The following is a 12,907-nucleotide window of genomic DNA, read 5'->3' on the forward strand; positions in this document are numbered from 1 at the left end:
CAATTCAGGTCGTGCACAAATCATTTCCCTCATGGACCAACAGTGACACCGGGCAACCCCTTGGAGTAATACACAAAGCATTTCCTCACGGAGCACCAGTTGCACAAACTGGGTTTAAGAATAAATAATAATAATAATAAACAAAAAATAGTTTCACTATAAAAGTTAGATTTTCAGTGATTGTAAGGGATAGCAAACAGAAGAAGGCAGATTACTAAGCAAATACAAATACACACACATACTACTCCTAAGATCTTCAGGAGACTAGATTCAAGAAGTATTTTCTCATTCTAAATGTCTTTCGGCAACTTGAAGAGTTTCTGTAGCTTAGACTTCCCGTTGTTTCTCTTTGCAGACTAGATTCCTGTCTTGGTCTGGACTTCCCCCTTCTCAGTTCCTCTGTCTCTTCAGGTACTTTCAGCAACGTTTCTACTGCCCTGCATGATATTCGTCCGCTCCGACTTCTCCATGGTTCCCGAGACCTCACGTGGGGGAATGCACACCTACCCATGTCCTACAAAGGGAGACGGCACCAGGAGAGCAGAGGAGAGAGAGACTGAGAAAGTTGGCCAACACACAAGAGAAGAGAGAAAAACATGGGAGGAAGGCAAGCAACTCACCAGCTGGAGTCCTCCTCCTAGATGCAACCTTCTCCTGCGAAGGAGACACCGTTCCTGGCCAGAGAAATGAGCAGCCCCTGAAAATGGGGACCTTGTCTCTCTCGTAACCACAGCTGGTCAGGAACCATTTCTTACAAACCCAGCCCCAGCTAATGGGGAGTCCCTACCTGGAGCCAGGCGGGCCGTGAACAAAGCCTTAACCAAACCAGACACTTATCTCACTGACATTAGCGACTGCTCCACTGCCAACTGGAGGACTCCTGGCTTGCATCAACAGTGCTCGCGGGCTCACTGCTCTCGCTTGCTTTCCATCCGATGAGGGGAGTAAACTGTTTGTACTAAACCCAGACTGAGGAGGAAAAACAAATAAGTTACCATCTCAGTGGTAAACATCGCATAAGCTATTCTTTTTTCTTCTCCTGCACAGCGGCATTCCGCCCCAACCCTCCCCACCATTAGGTCTTTAGTACTACAGCTAGAAAGCACCCCTTGCAAAGGCACCTGAAATAATCACTCTGCACAGCAGACTCTGGCCTCTCATCAGCCGTAATCTCACAGACTCCTGTATCCAAAGAGGAAGCACACGGCCTCTGAAGAAATACTGCGGCGAGCACAGACGAGGAATTCAAAGCACGGACCACTTACTCAGAGCCAGTCCATGCGGGAGACAGAAAGCTGATGACTCTTCATGTCTGCTTAGAAGGATGTCCAAGCTGCTTAGGTACACCTCGGCCACTTCTCCTCTGGCTCGGGCTCCTGGACAATTCCTCTGTGAGAGTGGCTGAAAAAGCCAAGCGTGAGCTATCATGACACAAAGCTCCATTGGTGCTGGAAATCTTACCCTCATCCATGCATTGGCCCCACTCGATGAACAGAGATCGAGTTAACACCGACAGTCGCTGGACCACGCTCACACGCACTGCCCTGCAGGATTTTCGTCCCCTCCTACTTCTTCTTGGCTTCCGAGACATAGTCTGTGGGGATGCACACCTAGTGTGCCTGCCCGTGTCCTACAAAGGGAGATAGCACTGGGAAAGGCAAGGACGGAGAGAGAGAGACAGAGGCAGAGTGTGTGTGTTGGCTAACATTCTAGAGGAGAGAGAGAGAGAAGCATGGTAGGATAGCAAGCAATTCACCTCCTGGAGTCATCTGTGACAAAGCGGGACTGTTCTTCATGTTTCCTCTGAATAGTGTGGGGGTGCCTCAGTTTCCCCTATGCAGTTCTTAAATATCTAGGTGGTGGGAGAAGGGTGTATGATCGTTGCAGAGTTCTGGAGGGCGGGTGTGTGCTGGGGTCTGGACACAGAGAATGGCCGACACCCTCTTTCTTGGCAACTGATGGTCTGGCCCTTGAGAGCTAAAGGGTTGGAGAACAAAGGAGTCCGGTGACCTCCTGGCCCAGGATAGAGACAAAGCCTAGAGGAGGAGGAGCTGGAGGGGGAGTCAGTTTGGGGCTGGCTGCGTCATGTCTGCCGTTTTGCGTGTTGTGGGAGGTGTTGTGTGTCGTCTCGTGTGTGTGTCGTTGCGTGTGTGTTTGTTGTCTCGTGTGTGTCAGTGTCGTGTGTCATTTCTATGTCATGTCTGCCATTGTGTGTCATGTGTCGGTGTCGTGTGTCATTTCTGTGTCATGTTGTCTGCCGTTTTGTCTGTGTGAGTGTGTGTGGGCACGCGAGAGAGACGTCGCGTGTGTCGGCGCCTATCGGCGTTTGTGAGGCATCGTGTTTGAGACGGCGCGTGAGAGACATTGCGTGTTGGTGCATGTGAGAGATGGCGCGTGTCGGCGCGTGTGAGAGATGATGCGTGAGAGACATCACGTGTGTGAGATGTTGGCGAGCGTCGGCGTGCGTGAGACAGCGTGCGTGCGTGAGACGGCGTGCGTGCGTGAGACGGCGTGCGTGGTGCTTGGGTGAGTCGGCAGACGTGAGACGTCGCGTGTCGTGCGTGTGAGAGTCGGCGAGCGTGGGTGTCGGCGTTGTGCGTGCGAGACGTGTTTGCGTGTGAGACGGCGCACGTGGGTGTCGGTGTCCTGTGTGTGTGTCATGTGTCGGTGTCCTGTGTCGTATGTCGGTGTCGTCTGTGTCATGTGTCGGTGTACTGTGTGTGTCGGTGTTGTGTGTGTGAGACGGCGCACGTGGGTGTCGGCATCATGCATGATATGTGTCCTGTGTTGGTGTTGTTTGTGTGTCGTGTGTGTTAGTGTCGTGTGTGTCATGTGTCCGTGTCATGTATCATGTGTTGTGTATCATATGTCGTGTGTTGGTGTCGTGTGCCGGTGCCGGTGTGGTGTGTGCATGCCATGTGTCGGTGTGGTGTGCGCGCGTCGTGTGTCATGTGTCATGTGGTGGTGTCATGTGTCGTATATGTGTCGGTGTGTGTGTGTCGTGTATGTGTCAGGGTAATGCACAAATAATTTCCCTCACAGAGCAACCGTGACACTCAGTGGCCAGTCAGGGTAATGCACCAACCATTTCCCTCACGGAGCAATGGCCAATGCGTGGCCCATTCAGGTAGTGCACAAACCATTTCCCTCATGGACCAACAGTGACAGTGGGTGGCCAATTCAGGTCGTGCTCAAATCATGTGTCGGTGTCGTATGTCCTGTGTCGTGTGTGTGTCCTGTGTCGCTGTTGTGTGTGTCGTGTGTCATGTATGTGTCTGTGTCGTGTGTGGTGTGCATCATGTGTGGTGTGGGTCATGTGTCATGTATGTGTCGTGTATATCTCAGTGTCCTGTGTGTCGGTGTCAGGTGTGTCGTCTCAGGTGTCGGTGTCGTGTTTGTGTCAGTGTGAATGGTCTTGGTGTATGCAACGTATTGGTGTATGTGACATGATGTGTGTTGTGTTGAGTGTGTGAATGGTGTGTCGGTGTCATCTGTGATTTTTGTGTCGTGCTGGGTGCCACTTTGTGTGTCGTGTTGTGTGTGTGTGACGGGTCGTGTGTCATATTGTGTGCATGTTCAACATGTTGTGCGTGTGCGACGTGTGTGTGCCATGCTGTTTACGTGCGACGCGCAACGTGCCTGCGACGCGCAACGTGTTGTGTGTGCAACATGTGACATGCTGTGTACAACGTGCGACAGGCTGTGTGCGACGTGTTGTGTGTGACGTGCAATGTGTTGTGCAATATACGACGTGCAGTCTACCACCTGCGACGTGTGATGCGCGAGCAACGCTCGACGTGCTGTGTGCTACGTGTTGTGCGTGTGACATGCAACGTGCGACGTATTGTGCGACGTGCTGTGTGTGCGACGTACGTGTGCCACGTGCGACGTGTCAGTGTCCTGTGTGTGTCAGTGTCATGTGTGCCATTTTGTGTCGTATTGTGCGCCCTTTTGTCATGTCGTGTTGTGCGTGTGCGCACGTGTTGTGCATGTGTGTAGTGCGACGTGTTGTGTGTGAAGTGATACGTGCGACATGTGACAAACTGTGCGACGTGCTGTGTGTGACATGCGACTTGCTGTGTGTCGTCTTGAATGTGTGTGGGTCGTGTTGTGTGACAGGTTGTGGGTTGTGTTGTGTTAAGTGTGTCGGTGTCGTGTGTGTGATGTTTTGTGTGTGATGCTTTCCGTGTCACATTGTGTGCCGTGTGAGGTGTTGTGTGTCGTTCTGTGTGTCATTTTGTGTCATCGTGTGTGATGTGTGTGCGTCCACACATGTGACGTATTGCGCATGTCCGTGTGGGAAGTGCAAAATGGGATGGGTCAACTTGCCACCCCCTTCCCCAACAGTTTAGCCCCCTGTCGTAAACATGACCCTACCCCTTCCCTAGGGTGCTATTGACACTAAAACGACCTAAAAGACCCCAGACTTATCACTATTGGCTGGCACCCTATTGCCACCCGCACTTCTATGCTGCTGCTGCTGCTGGACAAACCCTCCCCGCAAAATCTAAACCCCACCCCCTACCCGGAACCCAACTGGAACCCTAACCCTATAACTTGCTCCCCAATTCTAAACCCCTGAACCAAAACTGTAGCCCAATCCTCACCCCAACCCTAACCTCCAGCTCTGAACCCAGCCCCCCTAAGCCTGACACCGCTTTAAGGCAGAGCCCAGTTCCCCATTCCCACCATGTGCAACAACAGTGCAAACCACACCCTCCCGCTCCCCCCCCGGCCCCCGGCCCAGGAATCTCGCTTCTTAACACCACTTGTTTTGAAATTAACCTTTTCTTCATTTGCATTCCACAAACCTTCATTCTCGTTTGATGGGTTATTTAGTTACAGGGGTCTACACAATGCAACTCTTTGCTATTACATTGTAACAGGATACAGATAAGTGAAAACAGTGCAAACAACATTCCACTAGTTTTCAGGAGGTTTAAACACCCAATACATTTGAACATTTAACAATCGCTTTGTTCTATACTAATACACACATCAATTGGCCTGAATACACTCTGACATAAGCTGCTCTGCCAGCGTCACACCTTGTACAAACATTACTGCAATAGCGTGTAGGGCAGCATGACGCCCAGAGGTCTATGAGCTGATTTCAGGGTGTCTGCAGGACCCCGCAGCTGAAGCACAGAGCCCCCACGCCTCCTGCGGGGCAAAAACCCGCAGCCCCAATGCTCCCCACTCCTCAGGGCGTAACCCCAGAGCTGCCCCCCTACCCCAGCTGGGCCCTGGAGTTTTTTTAGCATGTTGAGTGAGTGGGGAGGAGTGAAGTGCTCTAGCGAGGTGGGTCACCTCTTTTATAGGGCACAAGTGCCAGAAATCCTTCCTCCTATGCCCAAATTTTATTCCTCACCCACAATTGGACGTATTGATGACACGTATATACGCACGTTAAGTTTCCTTGTGATGTTCCTGTTAAGTCTGTGGGTACCACATTAAAAAACCCTACGCCATTCTTCATTATCTGTTGGTCTAGATAGAAGGTTATAGACATATGTGTGAATATTTATTTATTTAGGTAACAAGATATAGGTTAACTTTACTTTTCTGGGTAAATGGTCTTAATATAGATGTGTTAACTTTCCTTAGCTTAACATACAGGATATGGCCTTTAGGTCTCTTGCGTTACAGCCAAGCTTACTTTAATATTAATCTCTAAACCTATTAAAATAAACCAAATACTTAAATGTATACGAAAAAAATACATCTATGCAAGCAAGCAGGTTAGTCCTATTGGTTGTACGACTCCGAATCAGGACAAGAGATTCTCCCATTGCATTCTCCTCTGAGCCATTCAAACCTCCTTCACTCATTAATTTAAGTCATATTATTTACAAAAGTTCTAGTATTGTCATAATGGAAAAAAACAAAAAGCAAACCAGCCAGCCTCCCCATCTGCAAACAATCCCATCTCAGTAGGAGAAGTCCTACAACAGGCTTTGCCAACAGGTGGAAACTGGGATTTAAACTCCAAATCATCTCACTGTATTTCAGATCCATTCAAATTCCCCATCCAGGTCTGTGATACTTTCATCTCAGGCCCTAAATTACTGTTTTAGGGGCAAAGAAAACAAATTGTGATCCACAAACAGAAAGCTGAGAACCTTGAATCATAGGACACATTGAGCGGTGGAACTGTAGAAAGTGGAGATCAATTCTACATGGTTCAAAAAGAGGAAACACTGCTGGAGTAATTCAGAAGGTGGGAATCCCTCCGACTCACCACTTCAGGTGTCACAGAGGTTGAAAATACACACTCTCTCCCCTCCCCACAAGTCAGAGTCACCAGGCGATGCTCTGGAACTACTCCATATGAAGCTAGTCAGGACTCTGGGGGAGCATGTCTCCTCTCTCTCAGTACACTGTCACCAGGGCAAGAAGCTGACACAACTTCGACCTTCCTGGCTCTGACTTCGAAGTATTCAGCATCCCCTTCCACACCGTGTGCTTCCCGCAACGAGTCCGCCCGGACGGGGCTCCTGGGGAAGCCAGAGGGCCTTGCACCCCAGCTCCGCAGTGACTCTCAGCCAGCGGGTAAAACAGAAGGTTTATTATTCGACAGGAACATGGCGTAAAACAGAACTTGTTAGCACAGAAATCAGTGACTTTCGGCCAAGTCCATCTTGGGGAGTCGTTCAGTCACAGATGCCCCCTTGGGACTGTCACCTGACGTGCTGAAATTACCTCAGAGCCTGTTTTCCCTGCTAGCTTGGGACTTCCAGAACCCTGTCTTGTTGAGCCAGACACACTAGCCTGCTGCAACACAGACCCAGGGTCTGAACCACGCTCCCAGAGCTGCAGGTTTTAAGTGAAAACAGGGGGGAGGGATAGCTCAGTGGTTTGAGCATTGGCCTACTAAACCCAGAGTTGGGAGTTCAATCCTTGAGGGGCCAGTTAGGGATCTGGGGCAAAAAATCTGTCTGGGACAGTACCTGGTCCGGCTAGTGAAGGCAGAGGATGGGACTCGATGACCTTTCAAGGTACCTTCCAGCTCTATGAGATAGGTATATCTCCTTATAAAAATATATTAAAAAAAAACAAAAACAAATGATGTTATAAAAAGTAGGATTGTAGTGGTTTCAAGTAATAACGGACAGAACAAAGTAAGTCACCCAGCAAAATAAAGAAAAACACGCAAGTCTAAGCCTAATACATTAAGGGCGGGTAGCGATCCATCGATCGGGGGTCGATTTATCATGTCTAGTCTAGACATGATAAATCGAACCCCAAGCGCTCTCCTGTCGACTCTGGTACTTCAGCGCCGCAAGAGGCACAAGCAGAGTAGACAGGGGAGCGACAGCAGTCGACTCGCCACCATGAAGACACCGAGGTAAGTCAACCTAATTACGTCAACTTCAGCTACGCTATTCCCGTATTCTCAGGTCGATCCCCCCCTTAGTGTAGGCCTGGCCTAAGAAACTGATGACAGGTAATCTCCCCCCCTCAGAGATGTTCCAATAAGCTTCTTTCACAGATTAGACTCCTTCCTCGTCTGGGCCCAATCCTTTCCCCAGGTATAAAGAAAAGGAGGACCTGTGGCACCTAAGAGACTAACCAATTTATTTGAGCATAAGCTTTCGTGAGCTACAGCTCACTTCATCGGATGCATACAGTGGAAAATATAGTGGGGAGATTCTCCCCCCGATGAAGTGAGCTGTAGCTCACGAAAGCTTATGCTCTAATAAATTTGTTCGTCTCTAAGGTGCCAGAAGTACTCCTCGTTCTTTTTACGGATAAAGACTAACACGGCTGCTACTCTGAAACCTTTCCCCAGGTAATGTTAGTTCCAGCAGACATCTCAGGTGGTAAGCAGGGGATTTCTCATGATTGGCCCCCTTTGTCCTGCTACACCCCCTTTTATACCTTTGGCACAAGGCGGGAATCTTTTGTCTCTCTGGGTCCCCACCCCTCCTTCTAAATGGAAAAGTACCAGATTTAAGATGGATTTCAGTACCAGGTGACATGGTCACATCACATGTCACTGTAAAACCCCTAGTCTCCATTCCCCATGGGGTAGCCCACATGTACACAGGAAGGCTTTCAAGTAACTAAGGCCATTTACAACTGATTGTTTCTGGAACACCCTTAATGGCCTCTACTTAATATGTTTACATCAGTGATACAATTTTATAGCTTATTCTCCTAGCTCCAGATATAGAAATACTACATGCAAACAAATAGGATGAACACACTTTGTAGATTACAGGCTTTCTAATGACACCATACAAGGGGTATTTATCGTAAAGCGTATTAGTAAGCATATTTCCATAAAGCCTACGGACTGCAACGTCACACACTGGTCATAGCACAGGTGCAGGCAGCTGGAGCAGCCTCACCTGCTCCAGAGGTCTCAGCGAAGTCACACACCCCTATTCCCACCACCAAGGTATTGGTGCAGCACACAGGGAAACTGGGGCACACACAGTATTCATGCAAAACAGTAAAACTCACATAGGCTCAACAGTAAAACTCACATACAACATAACAAGGGAAAATCCCCACTTCGTGACACCCTCTATCCCTGCACCTTCTCTGTTATATTTACATTGAGAATATAGCTAATATAATGCCAATATTTAAAAAAGGGCCCTAGAGGTGATCCCGGCAATTACAGACCAGTAAGTCTAATGTCAGTACTGGGCAAATTAGTTGAAACAATAGTAAAGAATAAAATTGTAAGACACACAGAAGGACATAAATTGTTGGGCAAAAGTCAACACGGTTTCTGTACAGGGAAATCACGAAAGCTTATGCTCAAATAAATTTGTTAGTCTCTAAGGTGCCACAAGTCCTCCTTTTCTTTTTGTGAATACAGACTAACACGGCTGCTACTCTGAAACTAATCTACTAGAGTTCTTTGAAGGGGTCAGCCTGAGCCTGAGGAGGAGACAGAATTTACTAATGTACATTGCCAAAGAGCCACAGTAATATGTCAGCAGCCCCCCCATCAGCTCTCGCCTGCTCCCAGTGCCCACCGGCTGCCCATCAGCGCCTCCCCATCCCTCCCGATCAGCTGTTTTGTGGCATGCAGGAGGCTTGGAGGGGGAGGGAGAGGAGCGAGGGCATAGCAGGCTCATGGGTAGGGGTGAAGTGGGGGGCACATTGGAAAGTTGGCACCTATAGCTCCAGCCCCAGAATCGGTGCCTAGACAAGGAGCCACATATTAACTTCTGAAGAGCTTCATGTGGAGCCACAGGTTGGCCACCCCTGTACTAATCTATTAGAGTTCTTTGAAGGCTCAACAAACATGTAGACAAGGGGGATCCAGTGGACATAGTGTACTTAGGCTATTTCCAGAAAGCCTTTGACAAGGTTTCTTACCAAAGGCTCTTATGTAAATTCAGTTGTCAGGGGATAAGAGGGAAGATCCTTTCATGGTTTGAGAACTGGCTAAAAGACAGGGAACAACGGATAGGAATAAATGGTAAATTTTCAGAATGGAGAGGGGTAACTAGCAGTATTCCCCAAGGGTCAGTCCTAGGACCAATCCTATTCAACTTATTCTTAAATGATCTGGAGCAAGGGGTAAACAGTGAGGTGGCAAAGTTTGCAGAGGATACTTGTCACAGAGTCCAGGGGCGATGCTCTGGAACTGCTCCCTACGAAGCCAGGCAGGACTCGGGTGAAGTCTCCTCTCTGTGAGCAGCCTGTCTGCAGGGCGAGAAGCTCACACGGCTTCCACCTTCCTGGGTCTGAACTCGGAGCATTCAGCATCCTCTGCCCCTCCGTCCGCTTCCCACAGCAAGTCTGCCCAGGCGGGGTCCTGGGGAAGCGAGAGGGTCCTGCACCCCAACTTTGCAGTCAGACGTGACTCTAGCCAGCAAAACAGAGGTTTATTAGATGATAGGAACATGGTTTAAAACAGAGCTTGTAGGTACAGAGAACAGGACCCCTCAGCTGGGTCCATTTTGGGGGGCACTGAGCCAGACAACCCCATCTGCACTTCACTCCATGTCCCCAGCGTGCCCAAACTGAAACTCTCTCCAGCCCCTCCTCCCCTTTGTCCCTTTCCTGGGCCAGGTCACCTGATCTCTTTGTCTTCAACCCTTTAGCTCTCACCTTGCAGGGGGGAAGGGCCAGGCCATCAGTTGCCAGGAAACAGGGTGTTGCCATTCTCTGTGTCCAGACCCCTGCACACACCTCTAGGGCTCTGCAATGATCATACACCCTTATCCCACCACCTAGATACTTAAGAACTGCATAGGGGAAACTGAGGCACTCCCACACTATTCAGGGGAAACATTAAGAACAGTCCCACTTCGTCACAATACTAAACTGCTCAAGATAGTAAAGACCAAAGCAGACTGTGAAGAACTTCAAAAAGATCTCACAAAACTAAGTTATTAGGCAGCAAAATGGCAAATGAAATTTAATGTGAATAAGCGTAAAGTAATGCACATCGGAAAAAATAACCCCAACGATACATTCAATATGATGGGGGCTAATTTAGCTGCAACTAATCTGGAAAGAGATCTTGGAATCATCGTGGACAGTTCTCCGAGGATGTCCATGCAATGTGCAGCGGCAGTCAAAAAAGCAAACGGGACATTAGGAATGATTTAAAAAGGGATAGAGAATAAGACAGAAAATATCTTATTGCTCCTATATACATCCATGGTACACCCACATCTTGAATACTGCGTACAGATGTGGTCTCCTCATCTCAAAAAAGATACACTGGCATTAGAAAAGGTTCAGAGAAGGGCAACTCAAATGTTTGCAACGGGTCCCATATGAGGAGAGATTAAAGAGACCAGGACTTTTCAGCTTGGAAAAGAGGAGACTAAGGGGGATATGATATTTAAAATCATGAGTGGTGTGGAGAAATTGAATAAGGAAAAATTATTTACCTGTTCCCATAATACAAGAACTCGGGGCCACCAAATGAAATTAATGGGCAGCAGGTTTAAAACAAAAATAAAAGGTAGTTCTTCACACAGCGCACAGTCAACTTGTGGAACACCTTGCCTGAGGAGGTTGTGCAGGCTAGGACTATAACAGGGTTTAAAAGAGAACTAGATAAATTCATGGAGGTTAAGTCCATTAATAGCTATTAGGTAAGGAATGGTGTCCCTGCTTGAGGGTGGAGGTGGATGACAGGCAAGAAATCACTTGATCCTTACCTGTTAGGATCACTCCCTTTGGGGCACCTGGTATTGACCACTGTTGGGAGACAGGATACTGGGCTGGACGGACCTTTGGTCTGACCCAGTTTGGCCACTCTTATGTTCTTATGAGAAAAATGGTACAAAACCCAACTGCTATTCAGCAGAACCCAGTGCAACGTAGGAACAACTGGGAACGAGGCAATCGGTCCCTAATGGGGGAACCTGGTGATTAACAATCATAGAATATCAGGGTTGGAAGGGACCTCAGGAGGTCATCTAGGAGGTCACCAGCTTCTCTGGTGATAAATAAAAGAAGATCTGTGATGGAAGAATTTCCCGTACTCACAGCATTCGTTGGGTTTCTCTCCCGTGTGGATCCTCTGATGTACGATAAGGCCTGAGCGCCGAGCAAAGGTTTTCCCGCACTCACAGCATTCATAGGGTTTCTCCGCTGTGCGGATCCTCTGATGGAGAATAAGATGTGAGTGCTGAGTGAAGGTTTTCCCACACTTGCAGCAGCCACAGGGGCTCACTCTGGTGTGAATTCTCTGACGGGTAATAAGGTGTGAGCGCCTCCTGAACTTTTTCCCACACTCATAGCCCATGTTATTTCTCTCTCCTGTCAGGATTCTCTGCTGGGACATGGTTTCCTTGAGGCCTTCGTGAGTTCCCCGATAATTAACAGGTATTCCAACTTTCTGCACCAGCTGGTTTCCCTGACGCTTCTCTGGCCTGTGCTGCCCCTGAGAGCCTTTTCCCTGCTCACAACTCCTGGACACACTCCCTTTGCATCTTTGCAATAACATCCCCTGCGGTTCCACTCGTTCAGCTTCCTGCTGAGGATTCTGCTCCACAGTCTCTCTCACCATCCCATCACCTGCTGGGACAGAGAAAGGAAAACCTCAGAAGCCAGAAGTGAAAAGGGGGGAACAAACCAAGAGAAAAGCTGAAGATGGAAAAAAACCAGGGACTGAATTTTCCCCAAAGGGGAGAAAGGAGGGCATCAATTCTGAATCCAGTTCCCATCCAAACACTCCCCAGGGAGAAGGGAGTTTCGGGAGGGAACTACTGCCAGGAGTTAGGATTGGTAGGGAGCCATGAACAGTATCTGCCCTGAGGATACGACACCTGCTGGGGACCATCCTGAACTCAGAGACCTCACAAGGTCTTTGTTGGGAATCCCAGCTGTTTCCTTTCAAGCACTGAGTAGGTTTAATCATCCCTCACCCACGCGGCTGCCTCTCAGGACCCCTCTTTCCTCTGAGCCCCAGATATCTGGGGCCCACGGCTCTTCCCCTCGTTTCAGCTGGGAGATGACATCGGGTTTGGAAACTGGGAACCCTGCTCATGGGAAAGATGACCAGTGAGATCAGGTAACAGCAAAAGAAGAAATTACTCAACCTGTGCATCAATGATGGTTCTTTGAGATGTGTCTCCCTGTGGGTGCTCCCCTGTAGGTGCTAGCCCATTAAAAACAGCTGTGTAGACCGGTGGCTTTCCAGACTACTGTGCCCCTTCCAGGAGTCCGATTTGTCTTGCGTACCTCTGAGTTACACCTCATTTAAAAACTACTTGATTATAAAATCAGACATAAAAATACAAAAGTGTCACCACACACCGTGAATTGCTGACTTGCTCATTTTTACCATCTAATTATAAAATAAATAATCGGAATATAAATATTGTACTTACATTTCAGTGCGTATATCAAGATTCTGTCCTCACTCTGAACTCTAGGGTACAGATGTGGGGACCTGCATGAAAGACCCCCTAAGCTTCTT

General features: G+C 48.6%; 1 protein-coding gene across 2 annotated transcripts in view; it reads right to left on the reverse strand.

The window, feature by feature from the left end:
• Positions 1 to 225: 225 nt before the first annotated feature.
• The window catches only part of LOC311510470 (uncharacterized protein), a 39,856-nt gene continuing 27,174 nt past the window's right edge, over positions 226 to 12,907 (reverse strand). The window contains exons 12-16 of one of the 2 annotated variants that reach the window (XM_084610132.1): positions 12,819 to 12,880; positions 12,528 to 12,697; positions 11,473 to 12,003; positions 1,259 to 1,401; positions 242 to 969 (exon numbers count right to left, since the gene is read on the reverse strand). In XM_084610132.1, coding sequence (XP_084466258.1) covers positions 1,307 to 1,401; positions 11,473 to 11,995 — 618 coding nt within the window. In that variant the 5' untranslated portion in view covers positions 11,996 to 12,003; positions 12,528 to 12,697; positions 12,819 to 12,880 and the 3' untranslated portion in view covers positions 242 to 969; positions 1,259 to 1,306. Of the gene's footprint in view, positions 970 to 1,121; positions 1,402 to 11,472; positions 12,004 to 12,527; positions 12,698 to 12,818; positions 12,881 to 12,907 lie in introns of both variants that reach the window. The other variant, XR_014709093.1, reaches the window with a different exon arrangement.

The sequence above is a fragment of the Lepidochelys olivacea genome (genome assembly GCF_965140295.1).
Source record: "Lepidochelys olivacea isolate rLepOli2 genome assembly, chromosome: 20".
NCBI classification, from domain to species: Eukaryota; Metazoa; Chordata; order Testudines; family Cheloniidae; genus Lepidochelys; species Lepidochelys olivacea.